Source organism: Oncorhynchus tshawytscha, linkage group LG26, assembly GCF_018296145.1.
Source record: "Oncorhynchus tshawytscha isolate Ot180627B linkage group LG26, Otsh_v2.0, whole genome shotgun sequence".
Taxonomy (NCBI): Eukaryota; Metazoa; Chordata; class Actinopteri; order Salmoniformes; family Salmonidae; genus Oncorhynchus; species Oncorhynchus tshawytscha.
In genome coordinates this window covers 24,871,404-24,890,834 of record NC_056454.1, presented here as the reverse complement: position 1 = coordinate 24,890,834, position 19,431 = coordinate 24,871,404, and the positions used below count along the sequence as shown (strand labels likewise).

Below are 19,431 nucleotides of genomic sequence, written 5' to 3'. Positions count from 1 at the left end.
ATAGTTTGCAAGCCCTGCCACATATGTCGCACATCGGAGCCGGTGTAGTACGATTCGATTTTAGTCCTGTATTGGCGCTTTGCTGTTTGATGGTTCGTCTGAGGGCACAGTGGGATTTCTTATTAGCTTTGCGCTCCTTGAAAGCGGCAGCTCTACCCTTTAGCTCAGTGGGGATGTTGCCTGTAATCCATGGCTTCTGGTTGGGGTATGTATGTACAGGTACTGTCGGGATGATGTCATCGATGCACTTATTGATGAAGCCAGTGACTGATGTGGTGTGCTCCACAATGCCATCGGAAAAATCCCGGAACATATACCAGTGTGTGCTAGCAAAACAGTCCTGTAGCTTAGCATCTGCTTCATCTGACCACTTTTAATTGACCGAGTCACTGGTGCTTGCCGTTTTCATTTTTGCTTGTAAACAGGAATCAGGAGGATAGAATTATGGTCAGATTTGCCAAATGGAGGGCAAGAAAGAGCTTTGTACGCATCTTTGTGTGAGGAGTAAAGGTGATCCATAGTTTTTCCCCCTCTGGTTGCACATTTAACATGCTGGTAGAGATTTGTTAAAACAGATTTAAATTTCCCTGCATTAAAGTCTCCGGCCACTAGGAGCGCCGCCTCTGGATGAACATTTTCCTGTTTGCTTATGCCGGTATACAGCTCACTGAGTGTGGTCTTAGTGCCAGCATCAGTCTGTGGTGGTATGTAGACAGCTACAAAAAAATACAGATGAAAACTCTCCAGGTAGATAGTGTGGTCTACAGCTTATCATGAGATACTCTACCTCAAGCAAGCAAAACCTCGAGACGTCCTTAGAAATCATGCACCAGCTGTTGTTTACAAATATACATAGACCTTCACCCCTTGTCTTACCTTACCAGAGGCTTCAGTTCTATCCTGCCGATGCAGTGTAAAACCCGCCAGCTGTGTGTTCTTCGTGTCATCGTTCAGCCACGACTCGTGAAACTTAAGATATTATAGTTTTTAATGTCCCGTTGGTAGTTTAATCTTGCTCATAGGTCATCGATATTATTTTCCAATGATTGCACGTTGGCCAATAGGACGGATGGTAATGTGGGTTTACTTGCTCGCCAACTAATTCTCAGAAGGCAGCCCACTGTCAACTATGGGACCTTATATAGACAGGTGTGTGCCTTTTCAAATCATGTCCAATCAATTGAATTTACCACAGGTGGACTCCAATCAAGTTGTAGAAACATCTCAATGATGATCAATGGAAACAGGATGGACGTGAGCAATTCCGAGTCTCACAGCAAAGGGTCTGAATACTTATGTAAATAAGGTGTCTGTTTTTTAATTCTAATAAATTAGCAAACATTTTAAAAAGCTGTCTTTGCTTTGTCATTAAGGAGTATTGTGTGTAGAATGCTGAGGAAATATATATATATATATATATATATATATATATATTTAATCCATTTTAGAATAAGGCTGTAATGTAACAAAATGTGGAAAAAGTCAAGGGGTCTGAAGACTTTCTGAAGGCCCTGTATGGGGCTCCGAATAATACGGAGTGTTGCTGGCCTCTTACTTCACCCATTCCATTGGCGGGCCGAATCACATCACGTGCGCTTACTGCACTAAAGAAAACCCACTAACCCAACAACACTGCAGGGCATGCTCACTGAATTAAAGGGCAACTATACAAAAATATCTAAGTTTCTTAAACTTTTCCCAGACCTCCAAAGTAATCCCCTGGAGAGGCATTGTTTGCATTGTTCTAAGCATTGTTGTGAAAACAGAAAATCTAATTTAGTTGTTTTTACAATTTAAAAAGTGGGAAAAAAGTGTGGGAAACCAGAAAAAGAATAGGCTTTAGATGAGGCAGGTGAACCTGCAACCACAACACAATAACACTTGACATAAAATCTTCTTTAAGCATTACAGGGATATGGCTCTGAATATACAGTACCAGTCAAAAGTTTGGACACACCTACTCATTCAATTGTTTTTCTTTATTTTTATTATTTTCTTTATTTGGACTATTTTCTACATTGTAGAATAATAGTGAAGAATCTATTATTATTTGAGCTGTTATTGCCATAATATGGACTTAGCCTTTTACCAAATAGGGCCATCTTCTGTATACCACCCCTGCCTTGTCACAACACAACTGATTAGCTAAAATGCATTAAAAAGGAAATAAATTCAACAAATTAATTTTTAACAAGGCACACCTATTAATTGAAATGCATTCCAGGTGACTACTTCATGAAGCTGATATAGAGAATACCAAGAGTGTGCCAAGCTTTCATCAAGACAAAGGGTGGCTTCTTTGAAGAATCTCAAATATAAAATATATTTTGTTTTGTATAACACCTTTTTGGTTACTACATTATTCCATATGTGTTATTTCATAGATTGTATGTCTTCACTTTTATTCTACAATGTAGAAAATAGTCCAAATAAAGAAAAACCCTTGAATGAGTAATTGTGTTCAAACTTTTGACTGGTACTGTATGTTCTTGGAAACAAATATCTGGTGGCACTGCTGAGACATTAATGCACTCCAGACCAACAAGTTGCACATTTAAATCCCGAGAGCATTTATGCACACTTGAGGCTATATTCTATCATTTCCGAGTGGTTGTTTTGTCAGAGTAGAACAAATCCACAAGCATCTCCTGCCATTACACCTGAAGCGGAAATTGCCATTGGCTGCACGGAGCTGCATTAAGAGAAATCCCATACAGCCTTGTTTTCAAGTTGGAACACTTGAATGTTGTAAGTAATCTACACCTCGTTAAGACTAATAGAGATCCTCCTTATTTTCTTGAATTATTCTCAATTTGAGTGTCGTCAGACCTCTGATACCCTAAAACACCAGCTCTGCAGGTATCGGCTATCACATGTTTGTGCTTGATCTGATTGAATCTAGGACTTAACGTCAATTGTGCCGGTGCACTGTTACTTTTTAGATGGTATTGTCAGATAATTGTACGATTATTGACTTGATTCCGTGCAACTTAGCGAAGTGCAGAAATGTATTATTGCCAATAAATCTGTGGCCGATCTCAGTCATTGCCACAATCAATCAATCAAATGTATTTATTAAACTTTTTTTGTTGTTGTTTTTTTAGAATTTTACCCCCTTTTCGTGGTATCCAATTGTTAGCAGTTACATTTCTCATCTCACTGTCTCATCGCTACAACTCCCGTACGGGCTCGGGAGAGACGTAGGTCAAAAGCCATACGTCCTCCGAAACACAACCCAACCAAGCCGCACTAATTCTTAACACAGCGCGCATCCAACCCGGAAGCCAGCCGCACCAATGTGTCGGAGGAAACACTGTGCACCTGGCGACCTGATTAGTGCGCACTGCGCCTGGCCCGCCACAGGAGTCGCTAGTGCGCATTGAGACAAGGATTTCTCTACCGGCCAAACCCTCCCTAACCCGGACAACACTAGGCCAATTGTTCGTCGCCCCATGGATCTCCCGGGCGCGGCTGGCTGTGACAGAGCCTTGGCACAAACCCAGAGTCTCTGGTGGCTGTGATGCAGTGCCCTAGACCACTGCGCCACCCAGGGGGCCAAGAAACCCTTTTTACATCAGCAGAGTTCTTATACAGAAACCCAGCATTAAACACTAAAAGTACAAGTTTTGCAGCCCTGTTGGCAAAGCATGAAATGCAGGTTGCTGTAATTTAATAGGTTGTGAGTTCAAATCTTAGTTGTGGTTGTGTCCCAAGTGGGGTAACCAATGTTGAGGTCAATTCCATTTAAGTTCCAGTCAATTAAGGATGTAAACCAGATTCCATTTCCTAAATTTCTGGTGAAAAATGTATTTAATTAGATTTAGATTGTTGTATACTTCCTGAATACAGTTAATTGTTGTATATTTACTGACAAACTACAGTTCAGTTGTTTCCACTATTTCATATTTTAAGCAGTTTGTGCCAGTATCGGATCTAGTATCCCCAAAAACATTTAATTGAAGAATCCCTACTGTTGACCAATCACCGACGAAGAGGGGTAGACTTCAGAAACCGAACTTCAGCTTGCCTCAAGAAACATTTTTGTCTGCACGAACAGCCAAAAAAAACCTTCCCAAAGACTAAAACGAACAACAATGTCACAAAATGTCATCATAATATATGCACAAAGTGTTTCGAACTGTTTCACGTGGGAAGCATCCGGATGCTGTAACAGTGTAGTTTCAATTGATCATATGTTGAACCACATGATTTCACAACTTTTTTTTGGAACACTTCTCTTGTGACTTTTCACATGTAAAATCAAGTGAAAACTTGTTTTTGGAAGAGTTCACATGTGAAAACTTGTTTTTGGAACACTTCACATGTGACATTTCAGATGTGTACATGGGTTTTTGAAACACTTCATATGTGATCACATGTTTTACAATGTGCAATTTCATGTGTATCACTGTTCAGCTAAAATATGACCTCGCCTGGAATTTGAACTCACCAGTGGAGGCTCCGCAGAAGGAGGAAGGGGAGGACCAACCTCCTCAGTGAATTTCATGAAAACAAAAGGTTTTAAAATTTAGAAAGTTATCCTTTTAAGATAAAAATATACTAAATATAATCACATGTAACCAAATTTTTTAAAATTTTACTTGGCGAGTCAGTTAAGAACAAATTCTTATTTTCAATGACGGCCTAGGAACAGTGGGTTAACTGCCTGTTCAGGGGGAGAACGACAGATTTGTACCTTGTCAGCTCGGGGATTCGAACTTGCAACATTTCGGTTACTAGTCCAACGCTCTAACCACTAGGCTACCCTGCCGCCCCAAATGATTGATTATGACACACTATTTTGCAAAGAAGGTCTACAGTAGCCTCAACAGCACTCTGTAGGGTAGCACCATGGTGTAGCCGGAGGACTGCTAGCTTTCGTCCTCCTCTGAGTACATTGACTTCAATACAAAACCTAGGAGGCTCATGGTTCTCACCCCCTTCCATAGACTTACACAGTAGTTATGACAGCTTAATTATGACAGCTTCCAGAGGACGTCCTCCAAACTATCAGAGCTCTTGCAGCATGAACTGACATGTTGTCCATCAAATCAAAGGATCAGAGAATTAATATAGTACTTAAAGTATAAGCTACAGCTAGCTAGCACTGCAGTGCATAAAATGTGGTGAGTAGTTGACTCAAAGAGAGAGAAAGAAAATAGTTTTGAACAAATTAATTTATTCCTAAGTGATGGAGAACAAGAGGGAATAGAGAGAGCAATTTCATAATTTCTTTCACTTTCAGTTTCACTTACTTAGCTAGCAAATGCAGCTAGCTAGTTTAGCCTACTGAAACACCCTGCTCAAACAGAGGGTTGCTATGTTAGCTAGCTGGCTATGACTATCAAACACAACACTGGAACTCTTCCAAGTCAAGGTAAGCTTTTGGTTTTACACATTTATTGACACCCGGGCCCGCCGGTGTATCTGCTTACTGACTGTACAAAATAACATTACTTCATGAATGTAGCGGGTTTACTAACACGTTAGTTATATTAGCTATGCTGACTATGACATTACTTTAGCTAATATGGTGACAATGACGTAGGCTGTGTGTAGTGGTTTGACTTGGAAATGTTTTTTCACCTTGTCACTTACAGCTGATGTGTTGTGCATTGAAGTCCACAAGTGACGGGAAGAGCTGAAAGGAGGAGAGTGTATAACCTAGATGCGAGATGGAATACAACGTGGCTGCTATGAAACTGTCAACTGTGTTTAGGTGTGATCAGGGGTGTATTCATTCCGCCGATTCTGTTAAAAAAACGTTTCTTAAACCTGAAACAAATGGAACAAAATGGTGATAAACATACCTGATTTTGTCCAATAGAAACTCTTTTTGCAACTATTGGACTAAGGATTACAGCAAATATCAGCTAGATGCAGGCAAGAGTGTGCAAGGCGGTATTGAATGTAATTGTCTGTCACATCAAATGTGTCTCTCGACCTGTGTGCACCTACATTGTAAACTTACATTCATAGGCTAGGTTGTATCATGTAGTAGCCTAAACCGAACACTGTTACATTGAACTGGGTGAATGGAATATGAATAGCAGTCGTCCAATATGCTGTAATAGAAATCAGACCATGCTCATGAAAAACAATTGGCCTCCCTCATCTGAAACGGCACTAACCGCCACTGGAACTCACAATATCTGAATCTGAGAAACGCTGATCTTTCCTCCGCTCAATAAAGTCTATAGCATTCCCCTAAACATTCATTACCTGTAATACATCTCTGCACTTAGTGAAAGAGTGCCATCTGCACTGGTTAGTCTGACTAGTCTCTCATAATTGATTTAATTGACTTATTTCAGCAAAATCAAGGGTTTTTCTGTATAGTTGTCTAATGTTGGTGGGCATAGTATTCTGTGTTAATGTTACTGCTGAATGCCTATGATAAATGTAATTGTCTTTCTTATGTATTTTTAATGAGGCTGATTTACTTGGAAGTCCAACGTGTTGGAATACAGGAGAACACACAGACATGACACAGACGTGGTGGCGCAGCAGGAAGATCGGAATTCCGTGAACGAAAAGGTTGTGAGTTGAAATCCCAAGTGAAGACATGTTGAATAATAATTTCCATATAAACTTACACAATGTAGCGAAGTGTGTCAGTTGAAAGCATTTTGTCATCATGATTATTTTTATTTCTGTGAAATCTCATGTGAAAATGTTGATCCACATGTGAAAAGTTATGTGATCATGTGAAACTTCATGTGAAATATTATCACGTGAAGTGTTCCAAAAATACATGGTTTCACGTGAAAATCCACATCATCAAATGTGAAGTGTTCCAAAAACAAACTGGTTTCCCCCCCAAAAAATCATGTGATTTTCCACGTGAAATCATGTGGTGTTTCCGTAAGGTACCTTCTAATACAACTTAGTCCTACTGTGGTTAAAACATGCTTTGTCATTTTCAGGAGAAACATTCAATAGCATAGAGGTACAGTCAATGACATTACAGTCAATGACATTACTTGTTTGCACATTGTATACTGGAAACTGCTCAGAAGGAATGAAAAGCATCTCACAGCGATAGCATCAAACAGCTAATGTCAATCAACAGAGCTTCACATACACAGCAAATTGTCCAGTGTTAAATCAACACTGACAGTGTTAAATTGAACACTGGGCCAGTGTCTATACAGGTCCATACTTTTAAGTGTTAAATTAAGACTGTGCTTAGTGCTGACGCTGTTACACTTTGTCAGTGTTATTAACACCAACGCTGGGGTTATTTTACACCACTGAGTTTAAATCTCACTCCTAGGGTGTTAATTTATCTCCTGAATCAACACTAGAACTGTTACACTGAAAAATCAACACTAGGTAGCACGGGCCAATTTGCTGTGCAGTGGGCAATATAATTCTGTTTGCTTTGATGGACTATTTCAGAGATATTAATCAGTTGTTCGTTTGACAATGAAATAACAGGTATCATACCCTGTCCAGCTTGTCACCCATTGTTGTCTCTAAAAAAAATGACCAAAGCAAAAGGGTCCGAAGATAAATACATCCTAGTATATCCAGAAACGTCCTGGGAAGCAGCATCACACCGGCTAGCATGATGAACCAGGAAGGGAATACGAAGGTGGGGAGGATTTTTCCAGGAGTGTGGAAATGGATCAGCCTTTCCAGAGGCCGGTCTGTCCACTCCCAGAGGATCCAGGACTGGGTCCAATAGAGAGCTATACGGGCCTCCACCCACCACCTCTGGCTGGGTCATTTTGATTTGACCTTTATTTAAATAGGCAAGTCAGTTAAGAACAAATTCTTATTTACAATGACAGCCTACCGGGGAACAGTGGGTTAACTGCCTTATTCAGGGGTAGAACAACATATTTTACCTTATCAGCTCAGATATTCAATCAAGCAACCTTTCAGGTTACTGGCCCAACGCTCTAATCACTAGGCTACCTGCCACCACTAATAATGGGCAGTGAGTGGGCAGTGGGCACCAGGACTGGGCCCCTGGCCATTGGTTTAGCATGTTGTGGGTAATTGGGATTCTTGTTAGACCTCCCACTCTACTCTGGAATCAAAATACATTTACAAAAAACTGCTACTTGCTATAGATTTTCTGGAGTTTTTGATGATATTACTTACTGATAGCATTAAATGACTTTAAGGATTAAGTGGAGGGTAAGAAATGAATTTTCTAAATAGTATTTTAAATGTTATATACTCCAAATGCAATTAAATGTAACAGATTGAATTTAATTGATAACAGATATACTGTACACCTAAAACTAGCTCCATTGATGATACTGTATGTATACTGTACTTCTGCTGATTTGAGGGAGTAAACTTCCGTCTATCACCAGTTTGTTTGTTCATTTGGATCCCCATTAGCTTTTACAGAAACAGTCTTCCTGGGGTCCACAAAAAACATGACAACAAACACTGATACACTAATAGCCATGGAGTCACACACATTTAAAATACAATGATATCCAAACAATACAACAACAAAAATAATACAAACAATACAACAAATAATGATATGTGTGTTAGAGTGTGTTTGGATGTGTGTGTTAGAGTGTGTTTGGATGTGTGTGTTAGAGTGTGTTTGGATGTGTGTGTTAGAGTGTGTTTGGATGTCTGTGTCGCCTCACTGTCTCTCCCGTTCCATGAGTTGTTGTTTAATCCGTTTTTTAAAGGTAACTTTGCTTAAATGTAATTTCCAGTTGGGGAGCTGTGTACCTGAACTGTAAGATATAGTTTGGCTAAACATGTAGGCAGAACACAAAAACAACACCTTTTATCTGAGCCTACTCCTTCAGTGTTCAGAGATCTAAAGGAATTGGATTGGTGTAAGCAATATGGCAGGAGATCTCTCTCTTTCTCACACACACACACACACACACACACACACACACACACACACACACACACACACACACACACACACACACACACCAGGAGGGAGGGCTGCTGCCTTATGTGAGGCCTGAGAAGTGAAGGAAGAAAGGTATAAGACAGGGAAAAGAGGGAAAGGAAGAGGTGAGGGTTCATGACCTAATAAACAGAGCAGTATTATCAGGGCCTGGAGGGGTTAAGTGTTTGGTCCACTGTGTATGTGCATGCAGACACGCACAGAAAAACACACACACACACACACAAGTGCATGCGCGTGTGTGAGATGGGGTGAATCTATTCCTGTCATACATGAGACTGTGTAAGACAGAAGGACAATGTTATGGCTACGTGAGGCTGCCCAAGGCTCTTACCCCATCCGGGACATCCCGGAGTCCTGGCTAGTTTATCATAGATACCTTATAACACAACTGTCTGTATTCTACTGTCGGTGAGACATGCAGTAAGGCCCATGCACATTTCTTCTTTCCAGGGAAAAAATAGGAGCATCATGTTTGCATGTTGTACAGTTGCGTGCTGCTCAGAAGGAATGAATAACATCACACAGACATTGTAGCATCAACAACAGCATCCCAAATAGATAACATCAAACATCTAACGTCACTCAACAGAACATCACATAGATCCAGAGAGGTCATGAACAGGAACTGTAGGATGGTCATATATGGGTGCAGGATATAACTGAGATACAGGAGCACCAGAACAGGCTGGGAGAGGGACACACTGGTAACAACAGGTGAGCTCTACTTTCAGTCATACTGGGTGTTACATAAGTTCTTTGTGTTGTCTTAACCATTAAACAAACCACTGACCCAACACACATAGAACTGCCATAATGCAGCATATTATGCTGGAACAATTTATTAGAGTTAATTACATGTTTTGATCACATATGGCTAAAATAGGTACAGTACCACAAAACGTATAGAAAATAATGTTAAAGGCAACTTGGGAAAAAAATATTGTTCCTCAAATATATACGAAATCATTGTTTTTGCCCTTACCTCAACTTTTTTTCAGAGATGGAGTGGTTGGCCTGTGTGATCATTCTAAGCTCAGGTCAGTGCGTGCCTGCATCCGTCCGTCCGTCTGTCCGTCTGTCTGTCTGAATGTGTGTAATACATTCCATCTGAGCTCATAATATGTATATATTTATTTACACTGGAGTTTGGCTGCTTTCTTAAGGTCTCAGTCATGAGTTTCACTTTGTTGAAGCCCAGCTTTACTGCAGAGAGCACTACACTGACCTGGCCACCATACACAACATGGAGGATATAGACAGGCTAATCAAAACTTTAGACAGTGGTTATACAGGCGAGGCTTGGGCTGTATGATAGCTAGCAGTGGTCTCTGGTTGATTCATGTTTTTATGGAGTGGGAGAAGCTGAGTTTAGGAACTGGAGGTATGGAGAACAAACAAATCAAAAGGGTCAAATTATAAATACATCCTAGTAGTGGAGTGGAAGACCTGGGAAGCAGCTCAGTTACTGCAGAGAGAATCACACCGACCTGGCTAGCGTGAGGAACATTGATGAGAATACGAAGGTGGCAAAACTTCTTCCAGGGTGGAATGGGTCGGCCTTTCCAGAGGCAACTGGGGATGGTCTGATCAGAGGAACACCTTATTCACCAACTGGCAGCAGGGAACACCAGACATTGATGGCAACAGGAAGACTGCTTTGTCCTTGTTTGAATATGAAGGAAGATGGAAGGATGTGCCATGTGATTGAAAACACAGTTTTTTTCTGCTTTGATGATCTTTTCCTGCCACAGTGTTGAGCTGATCTTTACTAATGTGATTAGCTGACATAGGTCTATAGGTGCAGAAGAATTGATAGACTATATGATAGATGATATGAAAAATATGACAATAAGGATTATTCATACAAATTTACCAACACTATCAATATACCTCCTCAAAGTGATTACAAAAAGGATATTTGTGAGTAAAAATATGGTTTCTATATAAAATCTGTATGTTTTCTTTCTGTCTTGGAAGTGTTAAATTCACTGAATCCCTCTTCTTTCCCCAGAGAAGCTTCAAAGAGAACAAGACGTGGGGTGAAGCCCTGGATGCCTGCAGCGAGAAGCATGTTGACCTGGTCTCTGTCCACTCCAAAAGGGTCCAACAGAGAGCTAGGAGGGCCTCCACCGACCACATCTGGCTGGTCCTGCACTACACCTGCACCCTGGTTCTGGGTTAGTGGAGTGGATAGTGGCTATCAGGACTGGGCCCTGGACCACGGGTTCAGAATTGAGAAATATGGGACGACTGGGGCAATGGAGACGGGCAACGATTGACGGTGGATCACCAGGCCGGAGACGGACAACGATTGTCGGTGGATCACCAGGCCGGAGACGGACAACGATTGTCGGTGGATCACCAGGCCGGAGACGGACAACGATTGTCTTGTGGATCACCAGGCCGGAGACGGACAACGATTGTCGGTGGATCACCAGGCCGGAGACGGACAACGATTGTCAGTGGGTCACCAGGCCGGAGACGGACAACGATTGTCGGTGGATCACCAGGCCAGAGACGGACAACGATTGTCAGTGGGTCACCAGGCCGGAGACGGACAAGCTCAACTTATTTTGCAGCAACTATGAGGGTGAGTGAGGCTGGGACTCAATGATCTGATGGGAGAGAGATTCATGGGGTGTGTGTGTGTGTCTTTTTTGTCCCCAGAGATGAGCTGAAGCCTGTGGTGGGTCGTTAGGATACTTGTAAGACCTCCCACTCTACTCTGGAATCACAGTACATTTACATTAGAAAGCATCGACATATGCATTGCTACTTGTAATATATATAGTTTTTGATGATATGACTTATTGATAGCGTTAAACGATTTCAAGGATTAAAAGGTATAGGGTAAGGAATGTATTTCCTAAATATGTATTTTGTTGTCCAAATGCCTTTAAATGTGACAGCATGAATTCCCTTGATTACCTCAGGTTCTTCTCTGGCAGTACATTTACATTAGAGACCATCTACATATCAATTACTATACTACATCTGAGCATTATGATATTACTTCTTGATAGAGTTAAATGACTTTAAGGGTGAAGGGTAAGGGTTGTAATTACCTAAATATATATTTCATATGTTATGAACTCGTAGGCCAGGACTCAATCTGATCGCGTCTGTCGACAATTCGCCATTTAAAGGTAATCTCAGATTGAGCCGAAATCTGCAGCATTTGAATGTTTATGCATTATTCATCAAGACGATAGCATTGCCTTTAAAAGCAGCATAGGCAAAACCCGTGATCGGATTGAATCCCAACCATTATGCCTTGATATATAACAGCTTGAATTCCCTTGATAACACCTGGTTATTGTCTGGCATAACAGTACATTTGAGTTTTGGATGATTTTACTTATTGATAGTGTTAAATTAGTGGAGCTGACAGCATTTTAGCAACATTAAATCTTGATTTAGAAAAAAAAATGTAATATTAAAACATACAATCTACTTGCAGTGAAGCCGCTTAACATTTACATGACATTCAGTCATCTAACAGACTCCCATTCAGAGCGACCCACAGAAGCAACCAGGGCGATGCCCTGCTCAAGGGCATGTCGACAGATTTCCCACAAAAATGGGAACCTGAACCAGCGATCTACCAGCCAACGACCCAAGCTCCCAACTGCCAGGCCACCAGCCCTCCAAGATCCTCCGAACAGTTCCCCGAGAGCTACCCCTCAACCATCCGAGACCCCCCCCCCCACAAAAATGTTAAACAATGGATAACTTTTCTTAGTAATCTATTTGAGAACCATTTAGGGTTCAAGTAAAACATTTGTATAAGTGAAGCTTTTAGAGAGAGGTTTAGTGCTTTTATATTCAATAATCTCAACCCACCCAGTTAATATTCATTATATAGATAGGCACGCTTTATCTTGTCTGGTTTTGCATCTCAGATAAAGCAACAAAAAAAATTGCTCATATGATTTGAAAAAACTGTCATGACCCATATATTTACACTTGTGACATATAGTTATTTTATGGATGCTTATGACACCTACATACAGTGGGGCAAAAAAGTATTTAGTCAGCCACCAATTGTGCAAGTTCTACCACTTAAAAAGATAAGAGAGGCCTGTAATTTTCATCATAGGTACACTTCAACTATGACAGACAAAATGGGAAAACAAAAACCAGAAAATCACATTGTAGGATTTTTTATGAATTTGCAAATTATGGTGGAAAATATGTATTTGGTCACCTACAAACAAGCAAGATTTCTGGCTCTCACAGACCTGTAACTTCTTCTTTAAGAGGCTCCTCTGTCCTCCACTCGTTACCTGTATTAATGGCACCTGTTTGAACTTGTTATCAGTATAAAAGACACCTGTCCACAACCTCAAACTGTCACACTCCAAACTCCACTATGGGCAAGACCAAAGAGCTGTCAAAGGACACCAGAAACAAAATTGTAGACCTGCACCAGGCTGGGAAGACTGAATCTGCAATAGGTAAGCAGCTTGGTTTGAAGAAATCAACTGTGGGAGCAATTATTAGGAAATGGAAGACATACAAGACCACTGATAATCTCTCTCGATCTGGGGCTCCACGCAAGATCTCACCCCATGGGGTCAAAATGATCACAAGAACGGTGAGCAAAAATCCCAGAACCACACCAGACCTAGTGAATGACCTGCAGAGAGCTGGGACCAAAGTAACAAAGCCTACCATCAGCAAGGGCATTGAAGATGAAACGTGGCTGGGTCTTTCAGCATGACAATGATCCCAAACACACCACCTGGGCAACGAAGGAGTGGCTTCGTAAGAAGCATTTCAAGGTCCTGGAGTGGCCTAGCCAGTCTCCAGATCTCAACCCCATAGAAAATCTTTGGAGGGAGTTGAAAGTCCGTGTTGCCCAGCAACAGCCTCAAAACATCACTGCTCCAGAGGAGATCTGCATGGAGGAATGGGCCAAAATACCAGCAACAGTGTGTGAAAATCTTGTGAAGACTTACAGAAAACGTTTGACCTCTGTCATTGCCAACAAAGGGTATATAACAAAGTATTGAGAACTTTTGTTATTGACCAAATACTTATTTTCAACCATAATTTGCAAATAAATTCATTAAAAATCCTACAATGTGATTTTCTGGATTTTTTTCCCTAATTTTGTCTGTCATAGTTGAAGTGTACCTATGATGAAAATTACAGGCCTCTCTCATCTTTTTAAGTGGGAGAACTTGCACAATTGGTGGCTGACTAAATACTTTTTTGCCCCACTGTAGGTGTCACCAGTGGAAATCAACAAAACTATACTTTTAGGCGTATATCATTTATGATACTAAATGTATACTGTACTTCTGCTAGTGGTTAGAGCAGTAGTCTAGTGGTAAGAGTGTTGGGCCAGTAACCGAAAGGTTGCTAGATCAAATCACTGAGCTGACAAGGTAAAAATATGTTGTTCTGCCCCTGAACAAGGCAGTTAACCCACTGTTCCTAGAATGTCATTGTAAATAAGAATTTGTTCTTAACTGACTTGCGTAGTTAAATAAAAGGTTATGTTAAAAATATCTCATTTAAAAAAATATGAAGTAGTGAACTTCCATGTGTCACCAAGATGGGGTGACATGAAGGGCAAGTACAAAAACAACCCCTTGCATCTGCCCTTACTCCTTCAATGTTTGAAGAGCTGAAACGAACTGGATAAATGTAAGCAATATGGTGGACGCTCCCCTTAGTCTACTGGAAGGTTAGGTGTAGCCAATCAAGTTCCTTCAGATCTGCTATATCCAATGGGTAGTGGTTAAGTTAAGGGGCTGGACATTGCTTATGGATGAGGACGTAATAGGAGCCTATATTTTCTGCTCGACCTGGGTTACCTCAGTCTCTGTTTACACTTCCTGGTCAAGTGCAACATGTTTTTATTGGGTTGCTAGTGACAGCAGAGGAAACAAGGGGGTAGGATTCCAGTAAGGGATGAAAAACAAGAGGCGGAGAGATGAAGGGGAGGTTATTGTGCTCCCGCTCTCCCCGGAGTGCATTGATCCGTTAATGTTTAGCAGCCTGGGGTGAGTGGGTTTGTTGGCCTCGGGCCTAGTAGAAGTGCTGATGTAGAGGCTGCCATCCCTGATGTGGTGGTGCATACTCTGCCACTAGAAGCAGGGAGAAACACACTCAAGGTGAATATCCAAGTTGACTGTTGGGCCTACTTGATATTGTAGTCTCGACCATCTTCCATCTGGGTAATATCATCTGCTGAATGACTAAAATGGCAGGGTGGAAATGAAGTGAATATGGCTTCCCACTGAACTGTAGTGGACGAGACTACTACTATAGTATATCACAGAGCTTTTACATGTACAACACAATGGACAGAAAACATTGAGATTGATTTAGGCTGTTGGGCTCCCCAACAGTGACTGTATCCCACCGCTGCCACCAATAGGAGACAGTTATGATTACACACCATATTTTATACAAATAATTTTATTGTATGATTTACACAGTATGGGGACTGGGAGGTGAGAAGAATAGTTGGCAAAACATTTGGTCGGTTGGTTAATAATGAGCTAGGGACTACAACTAAGAACTCTCATCCAAAATTTGCCACTGAACTCAAACATATCCCTAAACAAGTGCTACTAATATTGTATGTATGAATGAGCATTTTCTGAATAATAATTTTAAAAAATTTAAACGTTTTGAGTTCAGTCTACTAATGATAAGAGCCTTTTACTTTCAGAAGGCATTGATTGGAGGAAACCTATGAATGATTGCCGGTTACAAGTAGTTTGTGAGGTTTGGATGCTTTATTTCTTCCATCTCAATAATTTAGTACTCGACTAATTCTGGGCTTGGACAGGAGAGTCTTGGTTCTAGGGTTTTTGCGTTCACCCTCAGACAAAAGGGGGAGCAGCAGGGTAGGATTCATGTAGTAGATTAGGGACAAGGGCCAAACAGAGCAGTAGGGAATTTACATTTTAAAAGGGAGCTTGAAAAGTAGATTCAAAATACCCAGGAATCTGTAAAAGCACTTAGTCATAAATATATCCTTCTCTGTCTTTGACCAAAATGGAAAATCTAAATATATCTAGCTAATTATCACAGGAATAATATTGCAGGAGGCATGATCAAGTATATCAGAGTAAGAATAAGAGTACACATAGGTGTGCGTGTGTATACATGTCTTTCTTTGGGTTCTAGCATTTGATTAATAAGCTTCAACACACAAAATAATGTGAAGGACGTATCCAGGAAACGTACATCACACAGAACTATTGATGCACACAGAGTTGATTGAGTGGCCAAGTGAACTGACGAGTGTTTGACGGCTCGCTGTCTTAAGGATTGCTCTGCACACAAACTACAAGCCATGAAATTCTTCTGTCAACAGGTCCGTGTGTGAAAACTCTTTCGGCTTGTGACAACACACACACCCTCTGCATACTACAGATGACAAGCTGTGTCAATGTTCCCCCTCGTACTGACAGGGTGTGGATGCGCGAGTGTGTGTGTGTGTGTGTAATGCGGGCGGCACCTTCATTGAAGAGGACAGGCTCGTAGTAATGGCTGGAACGTAATCAATGGAATGGTATCGAACAGATGTTTTCCCTGTGTTTGATACCATTCCATTAACATGAATTATTATGAGAGGTCCTCCACTCAGCAGCCTTATGTGATGTGTGTGATGCGCTCCAATGAAATAACACTATCAGTGATGCTGCCACCACTATGTTACTGTTCTGCATACTGACAGATAAGGGACTGAAGGTGTTGGCCTATAGCGGCAGGTCTGATGTATGCTAACTGTAGCATGTAACATTAAACCCAGCATTAGAACTATAAGTGCCTAGGTCAGGTTGCAACAGAATACCATACTGTACTTTCTTTAGTGACATTGATTATGGTTCTTTGGCGACTCAAATCCACTCGAGCTCTACATTTACTCAAATAAATACAAATTGAAATAATACAAATTAAAATGTAAATACCTGAAGAGATTATGGTGGCTGTTATTTTAGGAAGGAAAAAGAAAAGTAATATATTTACAACAGAACCATCGCGATGCATGCATGCTAGCAACCATTAGGGCTCTATTCAATCTGCGTCGCTGAAGCGTTACAGATTGCATGATATAAACGTAAAGGTCATTTCCGATTGAGCCAACGTATGCAGCGTTTACTGTGAATGAAGTATCTGAAAATGTGGGAACATTGGCTTTGAATTTTCAATCATGCTGTAACGATGAACTTCCGTGATAGATTGAATAGAGCCCTTAACTTACAGTGATGTCTCAGCATGACAAGCATCTGTAACCAGTGGTAACTCCCATCCTTACATTAGTATTGTGTTATTACAAAAGTAAAAGTGAGGAACAATAACAATATATATAACTAACTCAGAGCTGAAAGTCAGTGGCATTGAGTGAAAATACAAACATAATGTACTGGAATAAGGCAAGTGGATTAGATTCAATAGCACCTGACTTACACAAACACCCCCTTTCAAAATGGACGCCAGTTTACTAATGGGGAGGGGGGCGGGATGTACTCAGTGCAGTCGTAAACTGGGCGACATTCGCTAGAGAAACGTTGTGAAAATGTTAGTAAAGTGTTCTGCATGATGGAGCGTAGGGCCAGTTGATCTTATGGTTTGGTCTCTGGTGTGTCAGAGAAGGCTGGTAGGAGGAGCTATAGGAGGAGGGACTCATTGCAATGGTTAAAATGGAACGGTATCAAACATATATGAAACACATATTTTACTCCATTCCATTCCGATGAGCCTGTCCTCCCATAGCTACTCCCACCAGCCTCCTCTGACAGTGTGTTTTGTTCTTTCATCAATCTTTCTGGGTGTTTTTTTTGTTCTGTTTCACAGTGTGTCTGCCTGTTCCTCTCACACACGCAGTGAAATAGCACCATCCTTTGGTCAATAACATGAAGTCACGCCCCGGACCGTCGGACTGGGTGGGGTCAGGGGTTGTGGTGGGTGGTTAAGGGTCACAGAGAGGTCAGGGGGTAGAGCCTATGTCCTCTTCATGCACACCTGGCAACGGCTAATGTTACTCCGGAGATTTCCTGCCTTTTGTGTGGTGGGCACAGGTTTCCTGGAACCAGACAACATCAGTCAATCCCTCCATTCAATCAAGACCATGTCAGAGCTCTGATGAGAGAGGAAAAGAGAGAAGAAGGGAATACACTTACGTAAACATCTCCTCGTCCTCGATGGTGGCCAGCCAGAAGCTGTAGGAGTTGGCGTAGTAGTTGCAGGTTCCACGGCCGTGACACTCGATGAATGGAGCGCCACGGAACTCCTCTAGACAGGAGCCAGGAGATGCCAGTGCCTGTCCAGAGCCCTCAGCACCTGCACTAGTGTGCTGCACAGAGAGAGAGACATGGGGGGTTAAGGATATGCAAACAAAGTCATTGGTAAGTTCATCAAAGCAAGTACAGATAAGTACACTAGATATGGCGTTGCAATACGAGTTGTATTTCTCTCACCATGACGAAGGAGTAGCCAATCCAGAGTGAGTCCCAGCCATTGGGGCATGATGGGATCATGATGTTCTGACTGTGTACTGCTATCACCATGGCAGGAGCCTCACACACTGAACACCTGGAGGCATAGACTGAGGTCAATACACAGACAGTCACACACGCATACCCCAGGTGAGTACACAAACATATACTGCCATCATTGCAAGGGCCAAATGCACCACATATAGAAAAAAGGAACCCACACACCTGCTAATGAAGGGCTTGATGCTCTGGCCAGTGATAGGGGCCATGTTCATTGGCATGGGCTCAGGGGAGGTGAGCCAATAGGAGTAGTCGTTACGGGAGGCAAAGTTACAGACGTTGTTGATGTTACAGAAGAGGAAGGGCATGGGACTGAACTTCCTTAGACAGCTACCAGCCGTACCTACACACAAGTAGTTTAGTGTGATGCTAATCTGAATCACAAGATAGCCTCATCTACAGTATCTCCCCTCCCTCCCTAGCTTACCCAGGTCCTGGCCGTGGGAGCGCTCGTTGCCCTGGACGTAGAGTAGGGAATATCCATCATAGATCACTGACGTTCCCTCAGGACAATGTGGAACCTCCACCGATTGGCTGTGCCTGGTTACCAGGAAACCATGTTCCATGGAGGAGGGGCCAGGAGGACCCACCTGACCCGGAACACCATCAGGTCCTGGGGGACCAGGGTACCCTCTGGGTCCTATAGGTAGGAGAGACAAAGGTCAAATGGAACGTTTTCTGAAAATAACCCCAATATATAAATAGTACATCTAGAATGATCAGACATTCTATTCTACATGCAGTGTAGTGACCTTTTTAGTGTGGCTATTAACTGGACAAAGGGGGTGTGACTCACCTGAGGGACCAAGCAAGCCTGGTTCTCCCTTGGCGCCGGGGAGACCATTAAACCCTGGGTTCCCCTCATCACCTTTAATACCCTGAATACCTGTCACACCTGGGAGACAGAGGGGGGAGAGAGACAGAGAACAATGAATGAGAGGGGTGCAATATTGCAGGGTGATCGGAGCTGATGTTTGGTCATAATAGATTGGCTCATTGTAG

At 41.8% G+C, this 19,431-nt stretch overlaps 1 protein-coding gene across 1 annotated transcript in view; it reads right to left on the bottom strand.

The window, feature by feature from the left end:
* Positions 1-15,321: 15,321 nt before the first annotated feature.
* Positions 15,322-19,431, bottom strand: part of LOC112225415 (collagen alpha-1(IV) chain-like) — a 64,026-nt gene continuing 59,916 nt past the window's right edge. Inside the window, exons 43-48 of the mRNA XM_024389376.2 lie at positions 19,226-19,324; positions 18,857-19,069; positions 18,595-18,772; positions 18,352-18,466; positions 18,055-18,227; positions 15,322-17,957 (exon numbers count right to left, since the gene is read on the bottom strand). Coding sequence (XP_024245144.1) covers positions 17,876-17,957; positions 18,055-18,227; positions 18,352-18,466; positions 18,595-18,772; positions 18,857-19,069; positions 19,226-19,324 — 860 coding nt within the window. The 3' untranslated portion in view covers positions 15,322-17,875. The remainder of the gene's footprint in view (positions 17,958-18,054; positions 18,228-18,351; positions 18,467-18,594; positions 18,773-18,856; positions 19,070-19,225; positions 19,325-19,431) is intronic.